At 40.1% G+C, this 25542-nt stretch overlaps 1 protein-coding gene across 1 annotated transcript; it reads left to right on the top strand.

Annotated features, from left to right (window-relative positions):
- Window positions 1–8476: 8476 nt before the first annotated feature.
- Window positions 8477–16068, top strand: GPRC5D (G protein-coupled receptor class C group 5 member D). Its single transcript, XM_019643282.1, has 3 exons — window positions 8477–9371; window positions 14244–14300; window positions 16015–16068. The coding sequence occupies exons 1-3, from the start codon at window positions 8477–8479 to the stop codon at window positions 16056–16058; spliced, it is 996 nt and encodes a 331-aa protein (XP_019498827.1). The 3' UTR covers window positions 16059–16068.
- Window positions 16069–25542: the final 9474 nt, after the last annotated feature.

The raw sequence follows: 25542 nt of genomic DNA, 5'->3' as shown, positions 1-25542 counted from the left end.
TGGATAAGTGAATAAATGAATTCTTGAGTTATATTAAATGTAATTGAACATAAAGTTTAAACATAACAAACAAAATTACTCTCAGGATAACATCCATAATCCTTAAAATGCAAGGCTCTGGGACCCCCCTCCTCTTCTCTCACCCATTTCATGCCCCCACCACACTCGCCTATGTTCCATTCCATTGTGCAGGCTGTTCCCTCTGCCTGGAGCGCGCTTACCTCTCATTGCACAAAGCTTAACTCAGCTTCGACATCTCTTCCTCCGAAAGGGCCTCTCTGGACCCCTCTCTGGTGCACCCATAGATTATTTGCTGAACACCTACTGACGTTTTCACTACCTGCTTAACCTCCGCCCACCTTAGTCTGTAAGCAACTGTAAACTACAGGTAATGGGCCCTACGTCTCATTAGCAGTGTATCTCAAGCACAAGCACAGTAGCTGGCACAAAATAGATGCTCAAAACAAGACATTAGAAGAATGAACAAAAAAATGAATGAATTAATGCTAATAATATATTTCTAGAGAGAGGCCCTATAAGTAAATAAATGGGCTACTTTAGTGTGCAGACCTAACATTTGAATTTAACATAATAGTTTGTGTGTTGATAATTGAGGTATGTAAGCCCTTTAAAAATTAGTAGTATTCCTAGATTAAACAGTCTTATTTTACCTTTGGTATGATTGCATCATCACTCACTTTGATTTCAACACTCTTTAACTCAGCCCAGACCAAATTGCCACAAAAGTCACTGATGCCTTTCCTTTATGTAAGTATTCCCACAGGGAAAAGGAAACATTTAAGTTCAGAGAGATCAAGAAACTTGTCCAAAATCAGAGAGCCAGTTCACAGCTGATATTGAAACCCAAGTCAGAGTCCAGGCCAGAGCTTGTCTGATGAGACTAGTATTTTTCAAACCTTTTTTTAGCCCAACCTACAGTCAGAAATATATTTTACATTTCAACCCAGTACAAGCACACGTACACACACACACACACACACACACACACACACACACACACATGAAACATGTTTTATGAAATAGTATTTCCCATTATTATCAATGGTAAAATAAAAGCTTAGCAGAGTGAACATTGCATATTTTTTATTAATATTTATATAGAAAATAAATTCTAAAATAAACAGTACAGAAACAAAATTTTTAGACATGATTTTTATTTTGTGAATAGACGTGCTCGCCTGTGTGTGAAGTCATTCCAGTGGGATACCTGAGGACAAAGCAATACTACATCTGGTACACTGTTGAAAGTCGTTTCTTTCTCTTTTTAAATTCAAAGTTGAAAACCCTAAAAGTTCACCCAAATAGGTTGTTGCGATTGGTAATACAGCAATTCTACTTAGCACTAGAAATTTTTCATTAATCTTAAGTCAGATAATAAACATAATGTCTTTTAATCATTCAGTATATGAATTAAATGCATTTATTCTCTTCTTTGTTCACCAAGTTTAATTCAATTATTGATTCAGAGTTTTGAAAAGCAAATCGATATTTTATTCAAATGGTTTTTTTTTAAGCTTTAGATTTTTCTTTAAAAACTAATGATGGTGACTTTGAGAGAAAGTGAGATATAACAATATCTCTAATTTTATTTCATTCAAACTGACTTTATAATGTTCCCTTATACATGTTGCAATAACATTGGGAACATACAGCAGTGAGAATTATTACGTTTATAAGGAATATTAAAGACTTTGGAATAAACATCCTTTTGATGGAATGCTTGTCTCTCTGGGATTACCTGATCCTACATGGATGTATGCCTTTGGCTTTGACTAGGTTTTTTAAAACTCAGTAGAAATAAATGTTCACTTGTAGAAAACGCATAGTGATGCAAATAATTATTCCATATAGACATGTACCTAAATTTTGTTCAGTGAAGTTTCAGTTGAACAGCTGGAACAAGAGGATCCATTTCCCGAGTAGCTTTTTCATCACTGTGTCTGATGCTTTGGCGAGGATGGCTGGCAGGCTGGGCTTGGCTGGCAGGCTGGGCTCAGCTGGCACCTATTAATCAGAGAACCTACATGCAGTCTCATGTGTGGCTTGGGATTCTCAGAGCATGGCAGCTCTGTCTCAGGAGAAGGCATCTAGAGACCAAGTATTCCACAGGACCAAAGCAGAAGCTGCAAGGCTTGTTTTGACCTAGTCTTGGAATTCATGCTTCATCACTTCCACCACATTTTATGGGTGATAAGAGAGTCACGAAGGCAAGCCAAGACTCAAATGGAGGGTATTTCGACCCCATCTTTTTAGGGGAGGAATGGCAAATAACTACAGCCATTTTTTAAAACTGCCATGTCTTTTGGAATCCTTGAGTCTGTTTGACATGTTAAAATATATCACAGTTTTCTCCCAGTGGTTAAGAACACTCAAAAATAATCTAAATATGCACTTTCACTTATCCAAATACCATGTCCAAAAATATTTGCAAAATGAGAGTTTTTCAGTTCAAGAAAATCGAAATCTTATTCCTGAGTTTATGCATCATGCTTAGCTTAGTATTTTACCTTATGGCAACCAGGAATTCCACCATGTATAGTCAGCGGATGTGGTCAGCTCCAATATTTGAACAAAATATTTCTAAAAGTTTTGCTCACTGACATTTCATTTGATTTCAATGAACCCATGAGGTGCAAGTAAAATTTCTTTAGCTGCCCAAGCTTCATGATGAATAAACCATGGTTGTTAGTCATTTTGAACAATGTTTAATAACTGCCATATTTTCTGGTCATATTTGATGTCCAAGCTTAGAATCCCTTTACAATTTTTCCAATTTTAATAATATAGAATCAACAATATGCTTTTCCAACTTGGAGATTATATCTAATCCAGTTGTGAGTAAAATTAAATTTAAACACAAAACGTCTTCTGTAAAAATTGTATCACTCATATCTGATCTATCAGGTGTTGACAACTTACAACATCAGTGCTTTTATCAAATTGAATCACAAAATCTATATCAGACTATATTTGTTTTAAAACACTGCTTCTCAAATAAGTCATGGGGATATAATGTACAGCATAGGGAAAACAGTCAATATTATCATAATAACTTTGTATGGTGGCAGATGGTTACCAGACTTATTGTGGTGATCACATCATAAGGAATATAAATGTCAAATCACCATGTTGTGTACCTGAAACTAATATAATATTGTATGTCAATCATACTTTAATTTATAAAATTGCTTTTCTGTGTTCTGCAGTGTACAGATTTGATGAGATATGAGGGTATACTACAAGGTATAATTTTAAATTTTTCAGCTGATTCATCATTTTATTATCGAAATCATCTGTGCCATTCCATACACCCTGGAAGGATAATTTTTAGCAGCCTTGTGATCCATTTCTTGTTTTACATCTAATATACTACTAAACAGATTATTAAGTTTTTTTATTAATCGTAGATGACAAGTTAGAAATTGTTGATACATTTATGTATTTTTCTTTGGAAATATGTGAGGGACATATTATTGACAGGATATCATGTTGTTTCCCCAGGTTTGTTTTTAATTTTGAAGATTTTAGATTTTCATTTGTAAAAGTTTCATTATAAATTATATGTCATCTGTCATTTTCTTAAAGCTTTGCATATCTAATAAATCACATTTAAATAATTTTCATTATAAGGTCCTGCAGCTACTTTTCCTTTTTATAATGCAGCCCAAATAAAATCAAAGGTTTTATTAATCAGTGTCTCTCTCAATACTGTCATTTCTACACTTCCAGATCCAGCAGTTGAACTTGAACATGCCTCTATCTTTTCCACATTGTCTGCTTTCTTGTAATAATGATAAAACAATGCAATATAAGAGCAATGCATACTAGTTCAATTAAAATGTTACAGTAGTCACAAACTGGAAAAAAATATCAGATAACTTCCTCCCTGAAAAATATCCTGAACATTCATAAATGACACCCAGTTGAGTCTTGACAATTTACTGATCTAGATAAAACACTGAGGTTCTTCACAACTAACTGCACATTATATTAATATACAATTCAACTGTATAACATCCTGTATAACATTGATCAAATTAACCATCATACACCAGAAAATTGAATGAAGTACCCATGGCCACCTACATAATTTGCAGGGCCCAGTTCAAATGAAAATGTGGCACCTTGCCTGGAACTGGGTAAGTCAATCCTTTCCAAAGGCCCACGGCCCACCCATGGTGGACAGGTGACCCCAGGTGAAGTGTGGCAGCAGTCACGGGATAAGGGCAGAAATGGGGAAGCCAGGTGACCCAGAGCACCAAGGGGTGTCATGGAATAAGCAGCTGAAAAGCTATCCCAGGGCGGCAGGGCGGCCATGCGAGGCAGGGTTGCATGTGAGCCAGGGCTCCAAGCCCCCACCCAGCACAGGCTCCGCTGGCCCATCTGCCTTCACTTGCAAAACACAAATTCAAAGATAAAATTATTAAGAATTTCGAGATGATGACCACAGCACATTAAACTCCAAGCATGGGACCCTTCTGAATGGGGGGCTCTGAACAACTGCACTGGTTGCACCCTCACGAAGCCAGCCTTATCGATGCCAGTGAACAAAAGAGCAAACGATCCGTTCCTGGCCAACACATCCATCTCACAGGGCTAGTCCTCGCATGGCCAGTCAGGACAGCTGCAGGATTTTTTGCAGGATGAAGAATATCTGATGCATTCTCATAATCTTTTTTTTTTTTTTTATCTCTTCATGACCCATGTACCTTGTCTAAGGGCTTCTCTCTTTCAGGGCCTGTCCTCCTGAGGTGGGAAGTGTAAGGAAAGGTAGCCTGGTATGGCAGCAACAACATGACCAGGAGCCAGACAACCCTGGCCGCCTCCTCTACCAGTCCACACCTTGGGTACATCCCTTCATCTCTGGGCCTCCTCTGCTTCCTTACTATTTAATTCCTCATGTTATAATGTTGGCTTCCTTATTGTTAATTATTAATGAAAGGGTTAAACTAGGTGACCTTTCACATATCCTCCAGTTTTGTTTCTGGGAGAAGAGGACAACACAAATAGGTGTTTGGAAAAAAGCATTTGACCTCTTAACTGTTTTATCTCCATTTTCAATGGACTTGTGGTAATCAATAAACTCTGATTCATCAAAGCCATATCTGAACTGTTTGGAGTGATGTTAAAAGCCAAAGGAAATGAGGCATGAGTGATGTGACGCGTAGGCAAAGGAGGCCCTCATCTCCTTAACGCCTAGCAGCAGATGGGTTAATTCTATAACCCTAGATTTTTAAATAACAATAATTAGCACCTGAGACAAGTTCTTTTATCTGAGGTGCTCAAAGGGCTTTGTGGTCATTAACTCATTAATTCACCTGCCTCAAGCTGTCAGGAGGCACCTCCTTGGAAGACAAGCTTGCCAGCACATCACAGCAGTGGGGAATGACCACGACTAACTAGCTGGAAAGGGGTGGGAGGGGGGACGAGGCCACCAAAATAATTCTCTTGTAAGAATTAAATGGAAAATCCTCTGTTGTTCTACTGACAGCAATTTAGCCGCTCACTAGACTTTTTGAATGAAATCTCATGAATGTCACATTTCATCACCTAGAAAATCCTTTTATTCTTTAATGTAAACCTTAGATTGCTTTCACAGCTTCCGTCTGACCACAGATATGCCTGAAGCAAGTAAAGGGGAGAACGCTGCTCCCTAGAATGTTTTTCTCTCAAAGGAAAAAAACAAATGGATTTTTGAAGTTAAGGCATCTCTAAAGATAGAACCCTACTTCAGCATGATTTTGCCTGGGGTTTCTTAAGGTCCTAACTTATTTGCAGGTGATTTCCATTAAAAAGCATCTGCTGGAAAACCACACTGCTGAAAAACACCTACACAGGGCCTGGAATTCTAGAATTAGAATCTTTCAATTAAACAATCTGTCCACCAACTAGGAGGTGCTCCACTCAGGGCCAGGTGCTATGGGGGCACAAAATGTGGAACCTGACCCCCAAGCAGCTATAAATCTAATCGAGGGAATGCGACTAATACAAATAAATTAATAAATTTATTTATTATTTTTAAATTCATTTATTTCACTTATTAACTAATTAATTAGTGCAAATAAAATAGGCAGAAAATATGGTTTTCATAATCTTGCACAGCACAGACCCTACGTGTTTTTGAGTTCACAGTGGGAGTTGATGAATGTGAGGGCTCAAGTGATCAGGGAGGCAGGAAAACTTATAGAGGAGATAAGATGAGCTAGATCTTAGAGGTAGGGGAAGTATTGGGGCAGGAAACAGGATCAGTGGGAATAAAGCACAAAGGATAAACAGGAATAAAGCAAAGGCAATTGAGGTCAGGGACAACATCTAAGAGAAGGTGAGCAGATGGGAGCTTGTTGCTTTGCGAGGCAGTGGGAAAACCAACCCAGATAAATCACAGGGCCAGGAGACCTGAAAGAAATATGGGTGGACGAGAAAGGTAGGGCCAGACCAAAAGTGTCTTGAAACCAAACTAATAGGTACTGATTTGGAGTCTTCAGAAATCCTGTCGAAATGCAATATCCAGGTCACAGGGACGTAAAGTACAGCACAGGGAATATAGTCAATAAGATGGTAATAACTATGTACAGTGCCAGGTGGGCACTAGACTAGTCAGGGGGACCAGGGGATCACTTCATAAACTATATAGATGTCCACCATGCTGTATACCTGAAACTAATATAAAACGATATTGAATGTCAACTGTAATTTAAAAATTAAATTAAAAAAATAATAAATGCAGAATCCAGGAAAAGAGCCAAGACGGCGGTGGTAGAGAGGTGGCGAGAGGGCCCACAGTCAGTATAGGCAGAACACGGTACTACGTGCTCGATTATATGTCAACACAGGAGAAAAGGAATATAGCACAGCACTATCAGCTGGTAACTTTCAATTTTGAGTTCTATCTTGGGCTCTGGGAATGCCTCAATGGAATGAGACCCAGAACAAGTTCATTCTGATGGGGATGAGGAGAGGAAGTATAGAGGAAAATTATACCAAAGCCCGCACTTGATGGACACCCAAGACCTGAGGAAGGACATCCAAGGGAGAAGAAAAGAGAATAGTAGAGTAGAGAAGACGAACTTCCCCTAATTCACAATTTTGCCAACCACTGGCCCTTTTAATGCACATACCCTTCTTTTCTGGCCCAGTAAAACTCTTATTCCTTTGTTGAATGGATGCTCCTTTGGATCTCATGATTAAAATCAAGATGTGAAGAAGACTCTAGAGATGGCTTTTTAGAGGGTAGGTCAGAAAAATGAAGTGTCTTCATGTAAGGCTAGCTGAGGACCTCCCATAGCTTCCGGAACTCATTGGAGTATATGGGGAGGAAGGTGTCTTTCCTAAATTCACACCCCCTCAAGGACCTCCCTAAGGTTACGGTGCCTCTAGTTATCAGTAGAATGGAAAATAATTGTTCTCACCAAAGAAACCTCTGTAGAAAAGCTGCTGTGAAACTGGAATAGGTGTGTCTTTCTGACCTTCCGGTTCTTTTTATAGGCACTGCAGGAATCTGAGTGAGGGCCTCCAGTCCTTCCGCCCATTTGGGGAGAGAATAAAGAAGCTGAGGTTGTCTCCTTCTTACTCATTGGCAGTTACAACCTTGCAGCCACCACAGCCTCAGCTTCCAGCGTGGACACAGAGAAGGTAAGTCAGAATGAAGGGGCCATGCCCTCAGCTATAAAACTGGGTCACTCCATCCATCCAGCTTGGGAATAACTGAAGAGGAGTAGAGCTAGGAATATTCAATCGCAAGGTACTTTTTTCCAAATGAATATGTGGAATTGTTTTCCTAGGCAACCTGTGTTAAGACATAGATTTTGGTGCTAAACTGTCCAAAAAATTATTTAGTGTTGGTGGCTTAGTGGTGAGCATAGCTGCCTTCCAAAAAATTATTTAAAGGCGGGGACCATGTTGTATACTTCTTTGGTGAACAAATACTAGGTATTTAATAATAACATTATTGACTTGAATTAAAAGAAGGAACGGTCATTAGAATGACTAGGAAAAATCACCTGCCTGTCTCCTTCAAGCAATACATCAGTGTCTTGAATGATCTAATGATCCTTTGATGTTGCCAGCCTTTGTTATGAAGCCTAGCATAACTAGAATCCCATCAGTCATGCAAACCTTGTCTCACATGTCATTTTACGAAAAATAGTCTGCATTAGGCTTCAAAAAGCCTTGGTGGAAACTGTGATATGAAAATGGATCAATTATCTGGAGCCCCCAAGTGAAGACTGATCTGCTTTTCCCAGCAGGATGGAGCTGGGATAGTTTTGAGGGTGTGATAGTTTTGAGTTATCTTATTCAGTATGTCAAGTTGTCTTCATTTGGGACTCAGAGGCAGTGTAGTGCCCTGCGCATACCCAATAGGCATTTGTATGGTAGATGTAAAGTCGTAAGTTTGTCTCATGTTTTTCTGCAGGGGAACAGCAGTCCATTCTCGTGAGGTCCACGTACAGTCACCATGTATGAGGACTGTGTCAAGACCACTGAGGACTATTATTTCCTCTGTGACACAGAGGGGCCATGGGGCATTGTTCTGGAGTGCCTGGCAATAATCGGCATAGTGGTTACAATTATTCTGCTCTTGGCATTTCTCTGCCTCATGCGAAAGGTTCAAGACTGTGGCCAGTGGAATGCCCTCCCTACACAGCTCCTCTTCCTCCTGGGTGTGCTGGGGCTCTTTAGCCTTGCTTTTGCCTTCATTTTCCAGTTCAATCAGCAAACTGCCCCTGTGCGCTACTTTTTCTTTGGGGTTCTCTTTGCTCTCTGTTTCTCATGCCTTTTGGCTCATGCCTCCCACCTGGTGAAGCTGGTCCGGGGTAGAGTCACCTTCTCTTGGACAACAATTCTGTTCATTGCTATTGGGCTCAGCCTGTTGCAGACGATCATTGCCATTGAGTATGTGACTCTCATAATGACCAGAGGTATGATGTTCGTGCACATGACACCCTGTCAGCTCAATGTGGACTTTGTCGTACTCCTGGTCTACGTCCTTTTGCTGATGGCCCTCACATTCTTCGTCTCCATAGCCACCTTTTGTGGCCCATGTGAGAACTGGAAGCCACATGGGCGGCTCATCTTCCTCACTGTGCTCATCTCCATCATTATCTGGGTGGTGTGGATCTCCATGCTCATGAGAGGCAACCCACAGCTCCTGCGGCAGCCCCAGTGGGATGATCCTGTCATTTGCATTGCCCTGGTCACCAACGCATGGGTTTTCCTGCTGCTATACATCATCCCTGAGCTCTGCATTCTCTACAGATCGTGTAAACAGGATTGCCCTTCACAAGGCAACGCCTGCTCAGTCCCAGCCTACCAATGCAGCTTCAGAGTGGAGACCCAGGAACTCTCAAGAGGTACATTCCCGTGGGGGGGTTGGATTCAGGGAGCAGGGAGGCTCTCCTGTGGGGGAAACAGGAGAGAAGTAGGGTAACAGGATGAACCCAAGAGGGAACAAAAAGGGAATAGTCAGAATTTAGTGGATGACTAAGTAGTTCACACATGGAGATGAAGACACCCAGAATCAAGGTTAAACTTTTATGAAAAATTAGCTCTTCCAAAATACAGAGACTGATAGAGCAAGAGCAAGACAGAAATGAATCAAAGGCCTTAAGTAAAGAGGGTGTGGCACTGAGAGCTCATGCTGGGTAAAGAAAGGCGCCCACTATAAAATGAGTTAACCAGCCCCAAATTAGGCTTGGACCATGCAATTGCATGACATATAATGCTAAGTCCAGATGGTTTGGCTGTCAACTACAAAAGTCAATCCTGGCAACAGTGATTGACATTTTAAATTTTAAGTCTCAGCGTTAATTTGCACAAACATCATAATAAACTGATTTGTAGGACTCATCACCTCATTAAAGTCACAAAGCCCAATAACTTCTAGATTTCTGCTTTTCAAACTATTCACTGCTTACAACCCTTCAAGGTCTACAAAAAGCAACAGGAACAGCCATTAAATCAGAGCCCTGAGTAAAGGCACAGATGTATAATCATTAATAGAAATAAAGCAACTTGCTTATGTGACATTTTCATAATAATTTCTAGGTCATGCTGTTATCCTTATGTAAGACCAAGCCACCTGACTACACTTTGTGAAAGAATACAATATGTTATCCATTTCAGTAAAGAGACTTTGGCCCCAACAACCTGGAGAAAATAGTGGCTAATTTCAGCCATCTGGAAATATGTCAAAACTAATGACACATTCCTTTCTGAAACATCTGGCCTATTCTTCATAACTAAATATCATAGTTGTACATCAATTTTTATGTCTTAATAGGCATCTGATTTCTCACATTATTTCTAATGTGCAAAGATGATGCTATTTTATATATTATAGAGCATGCACAATGTTTACTTGGCTCAAAAAAATTAATAGAAGCTTTCCTTTCAAATGAATACACTTTTTTGAGTTGTAATCTATGGCTAATTACACATTCAAATTAAATCCTGTTCAGATAGATGCATTCATTAATTCTTTTCAGTTCAGTTAACAGAGAGTCGGAAATTGATACCATATATCCTTCCTATAACAGTTTTTCTTTGCTTGCTGATGATGTGTGATCAGATCACTGAGGTTTGTGGCAGAATTGCAGAGTCAATCTTTCCTGAAACTACTTCTCATATTTCTGACCAAAAAATAGGATAAAACTTCCCATGTTTGCTTTATTGTTCTCTGTTTCCAGGAAACAAAAGTCAGAGAGAGAGAAGAGAAAGTTCTTAGAGTTTCATAATAACTCAAAGCACACTGGGATTCATAATGATCAATATTCCATACCCCAAAAATATTAGGCAAGTGTTTAAACTGTTCTAAGGAGTGGCTTAGAAGGGCAAGTGTTCACAAAAGCACCATGTTTCCTGGTACTATCCTTATTACTCGAGCATGGTTAGAAAATCCATTTATGAGCAAGAAATAGCCTGTCGGTGATAGTCATTGTCCATGTAGTGTGATATTGGGGGGGAGGGGGGAATCAGTACTATAGTAAAGAATACATAGGTTGCGCTCCAAAATTGGGCAGAATAACCAGAAAGTTAAGCTTAGAGAATGGAATCAGAATTTAAGTCACTCGGAAAGAGTACAAATATCAAAAATTGGAAGAATGACTAGAACAATAAAAAGTATAGGCTTACACCTCGCTGGGAAAAACATACAAAGAGACACAAAATAGGTAAGAGCCAGACAAGTACACTATAATAATAATTACTTGAAAAATCATAAACGTGTTGTCGTTTATGAGCTGTCAGTGAGAAAGCAGCTTACCACTGTCTGTGTTTTTGTTTGCTCAAGAAACAATCACCGTACTATATAAACAGACATGTGGTCAGCAGGAATAATCAGGCCATTGTGCTCAGCAGCAGCCAGTCTCTAGCAAGAATACCCTTTCCGGTTCCAGGGTCCACTAATGAAAAGTGTGGGGAACTTGGAGAGGTTTCGGTGGGAAACCACCAAGATGATGAAAAGAGTTATAACGTCAGACCTATGTAGAAAGGTGAAGACAATAAAACTGAGATGGTAGTTCGAAATGTGCTTTTTTCATAGACTATTTAAATTCTCTCTCTCTAAATTCTGTACTACAACATGACATTTTGTATGAGTCCATGAGGCATGCACTTGTCATGCGATTCTTCTGATTAATACTGTTTGTAGCTATGACTCCAGTCACATAATTATTTGATTTATCACTGGGTTGTGGGACCAGAATTATTACACTGAAAGAGGAGTAAAACAAGAGGACTAGCAGAGAATTTCGCAAATATAAAGACCTCTGTCCAAGAAGCTGTTGTTCTGTTATTTTCTGTTCTCCAACTGAAGACAATGGGGAGAAATGAACTCAAACCAAAGCATGAGGAATTTAGATTAAATATGAACATAAGAGTTAATAAATACTAAAACAGCTCAGCAAAGAAGATTAAGGACTCTATTTCCCTGGAAGTCTTTCAAAAGGAGATTAGACTTTATCTCTCTGAAGTGGCTTATGGACTTAATTCCAAGATACAAAAAACACCCAGGTGGAAAATGAAAATGCAATCAGGCATGTTACTACAGGACAGCAAACAATTGGGTATAAATATTCTTTGCCCTGTGTTATAAATGTGTTCCTAAAAAGCTGTGTATTGATTGACCTTTAAAAATTAGTTGCTCTTTTAACTGAGAATTTTAAATGTGATATAATTTGCAGAGATCTTAAACATAGTAGACTATCAGCCCTGAATCTTCTTTTTTTATGACAGGAAATCTCCTGTTCTAATTATTGCCTACTTTATCTGTTTTAGACTAATTAGAATATTGTTATATCAAGTTTGCCAAAAGCAACACCCATGTATATTTGAAAGTATCACATTATTGTGGGCATTTTTCTGTCTAGTGTTTGAATGTGTACAGACAAACCTAGTATGATTCTACTTGAAGGTATTAAGACTAAAATAATGAGTCTATGTAATGTAAAAATGGGTCAATGACTACAAAATAATATGAATCAAGAGAAAAATGTTTCTGCAAACATAAGCCCTTTGGGTTGTTTTCCTTATAGCAAATACCAGCTTTTGCTGATCATATCCCTTTTTGACAATTCTCAATACTTTTTTTCTCCAAGGCACCCACCCACCTTACTACAAGAAACCAAATTTGAATGGTCCCAGGGGGGATGTGGTTTTTATTTGTTCTTTCATGGAAACAAATTGCAAAATCACTCTGTTGTCACCCTCCAGAGATACAGGTCACACAGAGAGAACTGTATAAAGTAGAAAAGAAGACAGTGAGTCTGGTCAGAGCTTGTTTGGTCTGAGGACAGATTAGGCAAGAATAATGACATTCATAAAGATTTAGGGAGCATGAAATAATTGAGTCTGAGAAAGAGTACAGAATCTGGCCTCACATACCCTGACTTTGGGGCTCAGCTCTGCTTCTTACCAATTTTGAGAGCAAATGAAGCTCCTTAGCCTCTAGAAGATCAGGCTCCTGGTTTTAAATGATGGTTATATTGTCCCTGCCTCCTCCCCGTAAAAATGTAAGTTCTTACTCAATTCAGATTTCATACCATGAAATCTCTCTCATACAGAGAGAAAAACACTCACTCAGCCTTTCATGAACAATAACGAAAGCTGGAAAATTAGGCTTCTCTAATTTATGATCTGGTCTAATGAGAATGTTGGATGAACGTTGGTTACCAAGGGGCTAAATATGAAGGAGTCTGGTCACGCCACAAGGAACAAAGTTAAACCAAAAAATTCATTTCATTCTGCTGTGAAGGAAAGAAGAACATTTCATATTTCACAGGATCCAACCCCACTAAAAAATGCCCAAAGGAGGAAGATGTCAAAGTTTAGATTATAACTATACCATCAGCAGCAGCACCACAGATGATAATAAACAAAGGATAACACTATGGTGTTTTCTATATATATCATGCCTTATCCCAAGGGCCTTATATATATATTAATTGATTTAACCTTGAAAATGATGCCATGAAACAGATTTACTGTTAGGGTCATCATGATCCTTCTTTTATTCACACCAGGAAGCAAAGACAACAAAAGCTTAAGGAACTGGTCACACAGCTAACCAGTGTGACAGCAGAGCTATCCTGCTCCAATGCTAGAGCCACTAAGTGTGAACACTAGTGACACAGCTATATCTGTGACCATCAAACAATACATATGTATCGAGCAAGGGCCTTAGAGACAAACACAGCTCCTGTCTTCATATTGCTTAGTCCTGTTGAGGAGACAGACATTAAACAAATAGCCACATGTGTCATATTCTATGACAGCATAAAATTGCCTTTAGGGATTTTTATATTATGTCAAATCAAAATTTGTAGATTATCCAGACTAAAGGGACTTCAGAGAGCATATAGTTAAGGCCTTCTATGCTGTTGAAGACGGCGAGGTGCCCATGGTCATGCAGGATTCTGAGAAAGCCAAGGCTCTAACCAGTCGAGGATGACTCTTCAGCCTCTTCCATTACTAAACAGAGATGTGCTTCTCCTGACCACACAAATGCTATCCATATACAACCTTCCTCATAAGCTTTAAAAACACTCTTTTTTCAATCATAGATTTTTTTTAAATTTTTTTTTTTTTTAGAACAACCTCAGTGGAGAATTCCTTTTTAAAGGCTCAAGAGCCTCTTTGCAAGCCATTGAGTCTTTTCATAGTCCTCGTGTGCTGTCTTCAGGTGAATCTCTGGCACTAACCCATCCCTTCCCACCTTTGGCTTTCAGCCCGAGACAGTGATGGAGCTGAGGAGGATGTAGCATTAACTTCATATTCAGCTGCAGGTAAATGTGCTCATCTGCATTCACCAAGGAGGGCCATAGCAGGCACCCTTGCCTTAGGACAGCACTCAGGCTTCATCTCCAATGGCTTTTACTGACCCAAGAGAGGAGAGATCGGGCAGGGTGATCGGGACAGGCATGTGGAGCTGAGCCATCCAGATTAAACCATACCAGGGCAGTGCAATAAAGGCAAGTCATGCCTTTTGTCTCTGCCTGAGCCCCTCCCAATCCCATTGTCACTGCCATCAACAATATATTCTGATGCAGGGGAATGTCCCTGGAAAGAAAAAATAGCTTGAAGGGTTTGTTTGAGGGTGAAGAGAAGCAAGCTCACTACTTTTTGCCTTGGGCACAACAGGGGATTGTAAATATGTATGAGTGTTGGATCTGTTTTTCCTATCAGTTGTCTAAATGTATCCCCTGAGCCACACTGGATATCTCTCTGAGTCACTGTCTAGCTCCAGCTGCCCAGGCTGCCCCAAGAGTTGGACTAGGTCTGTCACCATCATCTGGATGCCCAGACGAGTGTACCAATTTTAATCCTTTCGGGCAAAAACAGAGGGAGCTGTGCTGAGCAGAATTGGAGGCAACTTGGCATTTGTGCCATGATGGCTTGAAGGCACACAAATCTGAACAGCCAAAAATACCACAATTGGGACACAATTTTTGTATTATGGGGATCAGAAGTAACTAAAATCCAAGAGTGAAAGTCATGCTCAGATGGTTCTTTCAATGAACTGTACTAGGTAACTCTAACTAGGCTAATCCCTCAGGTCTGTTATCTGAGATTTTGCCTTTTCCTGGAATGACACACAAACCAGGACATAGCTATAATCATTTGCTGTAATTAACTCTCTGGAGGGCATTTACACAATAGGAAAATCTTTATTATCCCTTCCAAGAATTTCTTGGATTACTTTCAACTTCCAGTGATCAGCTATTCAAGAATCTTGCAAAAAGATTCATATTACTGGCTAAGGGGGAAGATGGCAAAGAAGATCCGATATGGGTTGGCTCAATTTTTTTCTTTTTTTAATTAGCAAAGGATTAAATGATGGTGAAAAGATAATATGTCAAACAGTTCTGGAGCATATCATCCCCTGTGTTGGCTCAGAAAGTTCATGATGGCATTTCTTCCTTTCCAGACTGTTAATCCTGCACAAGAGTATTTCCACCCATGGGCCCCCAGCAAGACACAGAATTACAAAGTCCACAGGAAACACGAGAAATGAAAACCCAAAAGACCACCCTAATTTAGCCCTGCCAACAAAATATCAGCTCATCCTTTTTTCTCTGCTTCCTGGTTCTTTCCATCCATCTGGACCCTTCATGAGAAGACTGCGCTTTCAAGCACAATTACAATCTCGCTGGCCATCTTACTTTGGCTGTGTGTCTCTTTCTTCATTCATGTAATTCAAAGGTCTCCTTCCTTAGGAATGCTAGATCAAATTGACCCCTCTTACCCATGGGACTTTGGTCTGAAGAAATTAGGGCCATGCTAATATGACAAAGTCTAGAGGTCAGTAGCAACTCACTATTGATTTACTCTTCTGGCCTTTTTTTATAAAGAGCCCTAAATATGAGTGACCCAGCATTTGCAATAAAAGTTATAGCAGAACCCTCAGGATCCCCAAACTGGGCATTTTAAATAACACGAACATTTCAAGGACTTGCAAACTGACAGGCTTTCTCCCATGATGTTTGCACCCCATGACAGCCAGTATGACTACAGATGTGGCTGAGGTCAGCGACCTGCTTTGATGAACCCATAACAGCAAAGGAAGAGCCGCCCCAATTGATGCTCATAAAGGATTTTAGGTGGTGCACATAAAAAGCAGAGTCTGTCTGTCTTGATGTTTCTAATGAACTGATGCCTCTGCACTAACTACTTTGCCTCCATTCCTCATGCAGCCCTGCATCCTTCCCCATGGATTCTTATGTTCTGAATACTCATTCATTATATGTAAGAGGTACAACAGGACCAGGGTCACAGGTGTGCTGCCAGAAGGGGTCTTATGGTCTAATTCAGCCCTCCCCTTTGCAGATGAGAAAACAGAACCTTGGTGAAGTGGAATGACCTGCCCAAAGTCACACAGTAGTTAGTGGTGGGCCAGGTCTTCCAACTCGTAGACCACTCCTATTTCCACTCCAGGGGGCTTCTCCATGCCTGTATTTCTGTGTTAACGAGTAAGGCATGCACCCCGAGAAACAAATATATTTCCGATCAATGAATGTTGAGCTCCTGCTATGTGAAAGCACTTTGAAAAATAGCTAAGACTCCCTACATGACAAAAAGCCTTTTTAATGACCAATGTACAGCATAGATTGTTCAATATCAGTGAGTATCTCCTGAGCACCCGGAAGGTACCAGGAGCTGTTCTCAACCCTAGGCAGACAAGGCAGACAACGCTGCTTCGGTGAAGCCTAATTTGGGGGGGGGGGGTGTCGAATAACACAATGCAGAGAATTTCATGAACACAACTGCTTCCTTTTACAGACAAGGGAAAGGACTTGCCTGGGATAACACTGTTTGTTAGTGACAGAACCAACTAGAATCCAGGTTCCCAGTTGCTGTTCAAGTGTTCACCCTCTATACAATGTTCCATTTTCATATATTTTTCTGCTACATTCAAATTGGCTGCTCCTTTTTGAAATCTGTGCCCTGAGCAATGTTCTCAACACAAACCAGTACCAAGGTAAATGACCAGAGTTTTATCTTCTGCCCTTCTTGGTAATAAAAAATTGAGAGATGTTTAAACATGAAAACTGACCTATCGATTAGGTGGCATACTACTTAACAAACTATATAAAGAACCTAATTTGAAAGGGAGTAGCAAGCCATGCAACCTCACTTTTGCTCTGGAAGAAAACTATCATCACTGATCCTCCTAGATTTTAATCCCAAAAATGATGACAGTGACACTGTCAACATAATTTTGTTTTGTTGTTTTGTGTTTTGTTTTGTTTTGCAGGCAGGAGATGTTTCTGTTGAGTGGGGTGACAAATTTTAATAAATCCTTTGAGGCCATATACAATGGCTAATATTGGGTCATCAGGAAAGTCATGATGTATTTTTCTATGTTTTTCAATGCAAAAATGCTTCATGACTTTCCCAACGACCCAATATCATTTCCCAAAATGTTTTTCCTAAATTACTGAAGGTGAAATTAAACTTCTTCGTACCAAATTGCCTCTGAAGTGTATAGCACAATTTTACCAAATTTTGAACTATGTATTAGCTAGATTTGGGGGGTTGTAAGGTTACAAGTGTTTCATTCAGGCTGTTTCAAGAATGAGGTTATATTATAAGGTTACACACAGCAGCAAGGAGACAAAACTCTCTCTGGGAACCCAGTACAGCCACTTATCTGGCTTCATGGAGATGGAATACTGTCAGGCATTGGGAGGAGCTTATGGTCCCCTGCTCTGGCCCCACAGTCCCCCTTAGTCACTTTGACACTTTCTTCATTGTCTCAATTTCCTTTCGTGGTATTTTCTCGTATCCATCCACTACCAGCTAACTGATTCTCTTTCCATATGTAATAAGTCAGATTTCTGAGAGGGGGTCTGATTGGCTCAGCTAATCTCCACTGTCTGTGATTGGGAGCTCTTTTGCATCAGCCCTCCTCTTAATTTACAATCAGCTTGTGGATTGACTACCTTTGAGTCCAGTAGCAATCATTGGTCCATTCAGCTGTGCCTGGCTTAGTCATGTGGTACAGACTTGGTCACATATGTCTGCTGCCTTAGTGAGAATCTATGGGCAGATAATTATCCCCCAGGCAGCAGAGGAAGGCATAGCATGTACCATAAGTGACCAGCTCAGGAGAAATTAATCTAGGAATATGTAATTTTATAAAATTATAGAATATTTTAATGAAAATACAATTTTTCTTTTGAGTTTATGGAACAATTCACATAAATGTAAAAACCCCAGTAGTCTTCTAAGTTGAGATCCATGAGAAACCGCTTTAAATAATAGATAAAACTATTTATGATTAGTATATTGTACTCAGTTACTCAATTCAGCAAGTAGTATTTGAAGATCTAAACTCATTAACTTGTATGTGATGGGCTACCAAATTTGAATGGTACTTATCCTCTTAAGTATTTCAGATAGCCCTCTTCTGATTTTATTTATCTGATTTTATTTATTTATCCCAAAAAAGGGAATGAAAAACATTATAAAATGCCTCCTGTGCTCGCTTCGGCAGCACATATACTAAAATTGGAACGATACAGAGATTAGAATGGCCCCTGCACAAGGATGATACACAAATTCGTAAAGTGTTCCATATGTTTAAAAATTAAAAATAAAATAAAATGCCTCCTGGTATAACATGGATGGTTAGCTCAGTTAAAGCATGGTTCTAATAAAATTCCTACTCAGGTAGAGTTAATATATACTTCACCTGGATGATTTTTTCCAGTTTCAAAGAATATCAAAGATTTGTTTCCCTCCACATTAAATTTCATAACCTCCTCATAAGCCTAAAGGGCTTCTACTTATCATGCTTATTTCAACCTGTAGTCTGGTCAGGTTAAATGTTCCTCATTCTCTCTACCCATTATTACTTCTTCTTTCTTCTTTTAAACAAATGGTCCCTTTTCCTAGGATTATATCTACTTTATATTGGCCAGATTCATGCCTTTTTTATCCTTCTTTTCCTCCTTTCACAATTAATTCCAAATCTACCTTTTCCCAGAAAGTTTATCTGATGAAGTGGACCCAGGATTGTCACACACCAAGACCAACTTAACTTTATGGCAAAATGAAGTCCTCTTTTTTTTTCTTCAATCTTAGATGGTAAACAAGATACTTCTATAGCATCTTTCTTGGAATAAGCCTAACCATCTATTTTTAAACCACACAATTAATAAGAAATAAACTAGAAAATCTATTTTGTTTTCTTCGTACAAAAGACTCTGTATTTTGCACTGGAAGGAGGTGCTTCTCAATTAACATTAAATGGGAGTGATCTTGAAAACCTTGACTTTTGAGAAGTAATGCTTGTCCTCTGAGTAAAGAAAGGCTTTCTTTTTTTTTTTTAAGATTTTTTTTTTACTGGGGAATTGGGGGATGGGAACAGCACTGGGGAATTGGGGGAAGGGGAACAGACAAGTTGCTGTCCCCTTGTTCTTCAGTCCAGCTGTGGAGGACATCACCCCACTGGCCCAAGTTGGCACCATCATTGCGCTCTTCCCGGGCGAGGCAGATCAGTTGCCAGCCCCTGGACGGCTGCTCACAGCGGCTGCTGGCCGCTCACACTGGCTGCCAGCCGCTCACACTGGCTGCCAGCCACACACGGTAGCCCATGGCAACCCACTGCAGCAGGGGCTGCAGCCTACGCTGTCGTCGGAGACCCACGGCAGCCCAGCTCCAGGTTGAGCTGCTGCCCAGCATCTCAGCTGTAGAGGGCAGCGTCACTGGCCCTCATATGTGGGATCTGAACCGGGGCCCTCTGGCATCCCAAGCCAGCTCTTAACCAACACGCCACTCGGCCGGCCCAAGAAAGGCTTTTCTTGCAATGGTTAAAAATGTCTTAATGGCTTAGGCCAATTTTAAGCTGCTAGTCTCCTGTGAGAGATCATGTTTGCTGTTCTTCAAAGACAGATTAGTTACAATTAAGCTTGCATTTTAACATATAGCAGAACTTATTTATTCAAAGGACTTCAAAGTGGTTACCCAAGGAGGCACAAAAATGCACCATTGCTTAAAACATTATTAGAATGCTTTTCCTGGACTGCCTACCAGAATATCTCGAGAAAAATTAAAAAAATTTAAAAAAGAATGTCGAGAAAATCAGTGGGACTGAATTACTATGGTGGTCAAACTGTCAGATTGAAAAAGTGAGTTCAATGATGAATTTCTAACGTTGATTTTATCCATCACTCAAAGAACTACCAAGCACACTTTGCAAATGTCATTGGATATCTTTCTTGATTTTTCTAAAGATAGTGGAACTATTAGAACTTGAACCATATCTAGTCTGTGATTAAATCAAGTCTGGGTTTAGTAAAGATGTGCCGGACAGCCAAAGGGTTGAATCCTCCAGCAGACTTTTTTCTTTTAACATGAAAATTAAGAGGATTTTCTTGACTTTTATATGTTCTTGAAGAAAACCACTCACATGTAAAAGTTTCACATTTGGTATGAGATTTATTCATACATTTTCACCCATAAATTCTTTAATTTGGGGGTCAAATTAAATTTTTCATTTTAACGGAACTTTCACATGATTACAGTCACAATTTCTTGTGATAACTATGTCATCATAGGACTCAAGATAAATTAAATTGGTAGAATTTCAGTTGCATCTGATATTGTCCATTAACTGTAGGATAACACAGTACTATATGCTGTAAATCAGACACAGAGGAAGTTATCCATAAAAGAGGTGTAAAACACAGATACAGAAAATATACGAATTATAATGTTGCGTATATGTTTCAATTTATGGAACTGACATATTTTTTAACTCACTAACATATTCTTTATATGATACAAATGCACTAAGGGAGCACACTGTGCTTTTAAAATTCCTTTTTAAAGTTTGAGCTCTGAGCAACAGCGGTTCGAGTCCAGCCCGAGCTGAGCAGCCGCTGAGCTGCCAAAAGGTAGCAGGATGGCTCAGCCAAAATAATAATAATAAAAAATAAATAAATAAAAATAAAATTCCTTTTTAATGTGAAATTCGCCTTAGTTATCCTGTTTTTAAGAGTTCAAGGATTTGAACAGGACCCACCTGCATATACTGGGGGGACTAGTCTTTTTAAAATACATGCTAAAAAGGTAATGTTTTATTGTAATTCCCACCTGGACTTCATTTGTACATAGAAGAAACCTGTGTAGACTTCATCTGCAACTCATTTTTTAAATTCCTTAGTATCTAATTCAGTGGCATTATTCCCAGGGCAATTTGTTTCTAGAAAAACTGAGCTCTTCAATTTTTGTTTTGACTGTGTTGCTGATTCAGATAAAAAGATGTTTTTGGTATCTCTGTTGTTATTAGGGGTTTGTTTTATAAAAGCAAATGAAAATCTGCAGAAAAGAAATAAGAAGATACCTATAGCAGGGTAAGATCTTAGAACCCAGGATCTTTGAGATGACTGGTTCTTTAAGCTATTAAGTAGCACTTTACAACTTTAAAAAATGGTTTTCTCATCCACTATCTCATTTGATCTGTTGGATGGATTAGGCAATTTACCTTACTAAGTAAGATACTAAGACTCTCATCTAAAACTGCACTTGGCTACTGTTACTCTGCTGTTTTATACAGTAAAATCTGAACAACATCTGTAAGATAAAATACATACCCCATGAAACCCCTTATTTATGGACAGAGATGTCCTTGAAAGTTTTTCAAAAAAGACTGTGCTTTTTGGGTTTTAGTTGTAGTTGTCATTGCCATGTCCTGCTATTAATACCTCATTTTTCTCAATGCTGAAACAACTGGTTGAAGTGGCTATTTAGGGAATAAGGAAAATCGGTCAATTTTATGGAATGTATCATAGAACTCTGGTAGTCGTCAGTGCTGTTTGCTAAATGTTTCCAAACCCTCCTGCCTTCCAGGCACACGGTAGGATTGAACTTCTTGTCTCTTTGGAGGTTGGGTGGGACCATGACACTAACTCCGGCCAAGAAGTTGGAGCAGAAATGATGACACTTCCAAGGTCAATTCCAAGCAGAAATAATTAATTATTGGTGCCAGACCCTCAAGAGCTTTGTTTTCTTTCTACCATGGTAGCAAGCAGTGTTTCAAATAGTGGCTGCATCATCCATCTGGTTTCCATAATGAATATGCAGCGTGAACAAGAAATGAAACTTTGTTATTTTAAGTCACAGAGATTTGGGTTATATGTTACCTCAGCTAGCTCAGCCCAGCCTGACTGACATAGCCACTGAACCAGTTGTTTGGTATCTTGAAGTAAAACAAGGAGTTCCTTGTCCGAATATTTTACATTACCACTTGTTGTTCTGGTGTTCTTCAAAGGCATCCTTAGATTTAAAAAGAACCACCCCATTCTTGACTGATACAAGCCAGACTGATCTACCAGCCATGTGGCTCCACGGTTGTTCACATAATTACAATTCACTGAGATAGCTGCCATCAGAAAAGCATGCAGGGGCCGGCCGAGTGGCTCAGTTGGTTAAGAGCTCGCTCAAGCATTTGAGCTCTGAGCAACAGCGGTTCGAGTTCCGGCCTGAGCTGAGCAGCCACTGAGCTGCCAACCGGTGACAGGATGGCTCAGCTAAAAAAAAAGAAAGAAAGAAAGAAAAGATAGGCATGCAGAGGGTGAGGTGGTGACTTAGAACGCAGAGCCGCTCTGTCTAGGAGACCAAGGGCAAGAAAGTCTTTAGAGTGGAGGTCAGAAGCTTGAGTTCTGTCTTAAAAGGTAGGTAGGAATTCATGGGGCAGGGGATGGAAGGAATGATACTCAGGGCAACCACTAACAGGAAGTCTTCATGCAAGTTAGAAAAATGTGCCCCCTCCAGGTGAATGAATTAGAAAATATGTTCCCCGACCCTGTCCCAAGGATGCAGGGCTTGGTAAATGGACTGAGGCTGAATTCCAGCCCCACACACCATCTCAGCCAGGTGTCTGTACAGTGCAGAAATTAACAATAGCACACACAAAAAATCCTATACAACTAACTGCACTGACCCAGATTTTCAGGGCAGAAAAAATACCTGTGTAAAGGTGTAGCTGTAAGGAAAACCGAAGCCAAGGCACCTTGGGAGACCATCCAGGCATTTATATCTCTAGTGTTCATGCCCAAAGTGGGAAGCAATAGGAGATGAGGCTGGAGAGCTGGGCTCTGTCGCTCACACGGGGCTTATATCCCCAAACAATGAATCTAGACATGGGTGTCAAGAGCACTGCAAGGAGTGGCCCGATCATCAGGGCTGTGCCAAGCCGTGTTGGAACCTGAGATATAAGGTAAAATGGGCACCCCTGTGTACACCCATCAAAACGTCCTCCCATGATCTGAACCAAATAGAAAAAGTTAACATAAACTCTCCACTCAAAAAATCCGAGCCCTTTCTTGCCTGATCTGTTTACATGCCTTTGTCAACCCTCATAAACCCATGGGGAGAATGTGACAGCCACACCAGCCTGGGAACTGCAGCCCAATTGGAAACAATTGTTCCTGTTGTGAAATAACACAGGGTTGTAAAACAAACACACCAACACAGCCTGTTTTTATAAAATTTTGATGTGTTGTTTATCATGGACTTTTTCACATTGATTTTGATTTTAAAAAATCTTGTATCAAACATTATTTGATCTTGATGACTGAGGGTTTGGGCGCTCCCTTGAACTTTATGCCCATGGTAAGTACCTCACTCTCCTCACCCCAACCTGACCCTAAGGCTCAGATCTGCCTCCTGTGGGAGGGTGTAACTGGGGGTAGAGAAGGAACCCTGGCTGCACAGTAGAATCACCTAGGAAGTTTTAAAAGCTCTCCATGGCCTGACCTCACCACAGACCAATTAAAGCAGAATTTCTGGGATTGGAGCCCCAGCATGGCTTTGCTCTAAAATCTTTCCAGATGATTCTGTTTTGCAGCCAGGGTTGCAAACCACTGCCATAAACAGATATTTAACATTAGATGTAAGGAATGAGGAAGAGGGAGGTGTCAGGATCCTGGCCTGGGTTACTAGGGGATGATGATTCCACTGGTAGAAGAGGTAACCCAGGAGGAGGGTTCAGGAGGAGAAACAGATGTGGGGATGGAGAGGACCGCAAATGAGTACAGTGTTGAACCAGTTTAGTTTGAAGTCAAAATGCACAGATGAATAGGAGGACGTGAAGTTCCAGTAGAGACAGAGAGAAAGATTAGAGAATGAGCTTAAAGGTGGAGGTGGAAGTCGTAAGAGGAGATGTAACTGTGCTGGGAGAATGCCTCGTGGTGGAGAAGACTGTCCCGTTCCTAAAGGGATTCTCTCCTGATGCCTCTGCCTCCATGTCCAGTTTCACCTTTGACACAGGGGCATCTCCACCAAGATCCCTCCAGAGAGGGAACCTGAGTATTGTTTGCAGAACTACACTCTAGCTCAGAATGAATAAACCATGAGAAAACACTGAAATGTTTATGGATTTGGGTTCAAAGGTTGGGAAGGCAGCTGTTGGGGCTGGCCTGGAAGATTGGTGGATCAGCAAAAGAAGAACAAATGGGGCCAGCTATCCAATAACTTTCCCCAAACCTGCTTAATCAGCAAAATCAGCTGGGATACCTGTTACAAATATATATATAAATGTTCATACCTGGACCCAGACCTACTAAATCAGAACCTCCCAGAGGGCCCTGGGACTCTGCATTTTAAAGTTTCTATGTGACTCAGGATAGTGTAAGTTTGGGAAGCACTGATCTGTTGACAAGAAAAGGCTTCCTCTTTGCTCTGGTTTATAGCAAAGACTATCCAGGCTTTTCCAATTTTCCCAGGAAGGCAGGAAGTGATTGACTTGATATGGCATAATCAATGGAAAGATTTTTCTGAGTCAGTCCTGTCCCTGTGGATATTCAGCTTCCAGTTTACATCTTCTTCTGTCCCTTTGTCCCGTGTTATGCTCAGCCCACCCCTACTCCTCATCCACACTGACCCTCACCATCCAGGGCACACTAGCCCAGTTTCCCTAAAAGAAAATCCTGCCAGAAGCAGGTTACTGCCTTGAAGTTTCAGAAGATAAATCCTTCCTGAGCCTCTTTCCTGGCACTTTTACCTATTTCCACTTTGGCTTATACCATCTGGAAGGTCCTCGTTCATCCATTTTGTTTAAGTCAGCTTGGAAAAGTAATGCACGTGGGAAAAAAAAGAAAAGATTGCAAATGATTTTTGGGGGCGGGGATCAACCTAAAAGGCTTCTCTGATTTTTTGCTTTGGATATGCTTTTCTCTTTTTTCACATTTGAGCTTTGTTCTTGTGTAGTTCTCCTAGGAAACAGCACTTTCCCAAGCTTGACAAAGAAAAGCCTCAGGGAAATAAAACTTGAACTTGATGAAATACACTCAGTCCAAAAAGTGAAGAATTTCCTTTCGTTTCTCCAGCCTCAGGCTTGTGAGTAGCTTTTACCACATTGGATTTAAGTGTTCTTGTATGAAAACAAAAAAACTGATGGTTGATCAGCGGAAATTCATCAAAATTATTTAAGGATAAACTGGCAGTGAAAATACCAGAACAGACAAAAAGGAATCTGACGGTGGTGTTCTATGAGTTAGATGCCATATCCTAATTAGCCTG

This window comes from Hipposideros armiger, unplaced genomic scaffold, assembly GCF_001890085.2.
Source record: "Hipposideros armiger isolate ML-2016 unplaced genomic scaffold, ASM189008v1 scaffold_76, whole genome shotgun sequence".
Lineage (NCBI taxonomy): Eukaryota > Metazoa > Chordata > Mammalia > Chiroptera > Hipposideridae > Hipposideros > Hipposideros armiger.
The sequence above is the reverse complement of the archived record's forward strand: the minus strand, read 5'-3'. Positions and strand labels throughout refer to the sequence as shown.

What these genes read in the sequence shown, in the direction of transcription:
- GPRC5D (XM_019643282.1), top strand. Translation starts at nt 8,477, where the DNA reads ATGTATGAGGACTGTGTCAAGACCACTGAGGACTATTATTTCCTCTGT. An exon ending in GACCCAGGAACTCTCAAGAG is followed by an intron (nt 9,372 to 14,243) that starts GTACATTCCCGT and finishes TTTGGCTTTCAG; the next exon opens with CCCGAGACAGTGATGGAGCT. An exon ending in AACTTCATATTCAGCTGCAG is followed by an intron (nt 14,301 to 16,014) that starts GTAAATGTGCTC and finishes ACCCCATGACAG; the next exon opens with CCAGTATGACTACAGATGTG.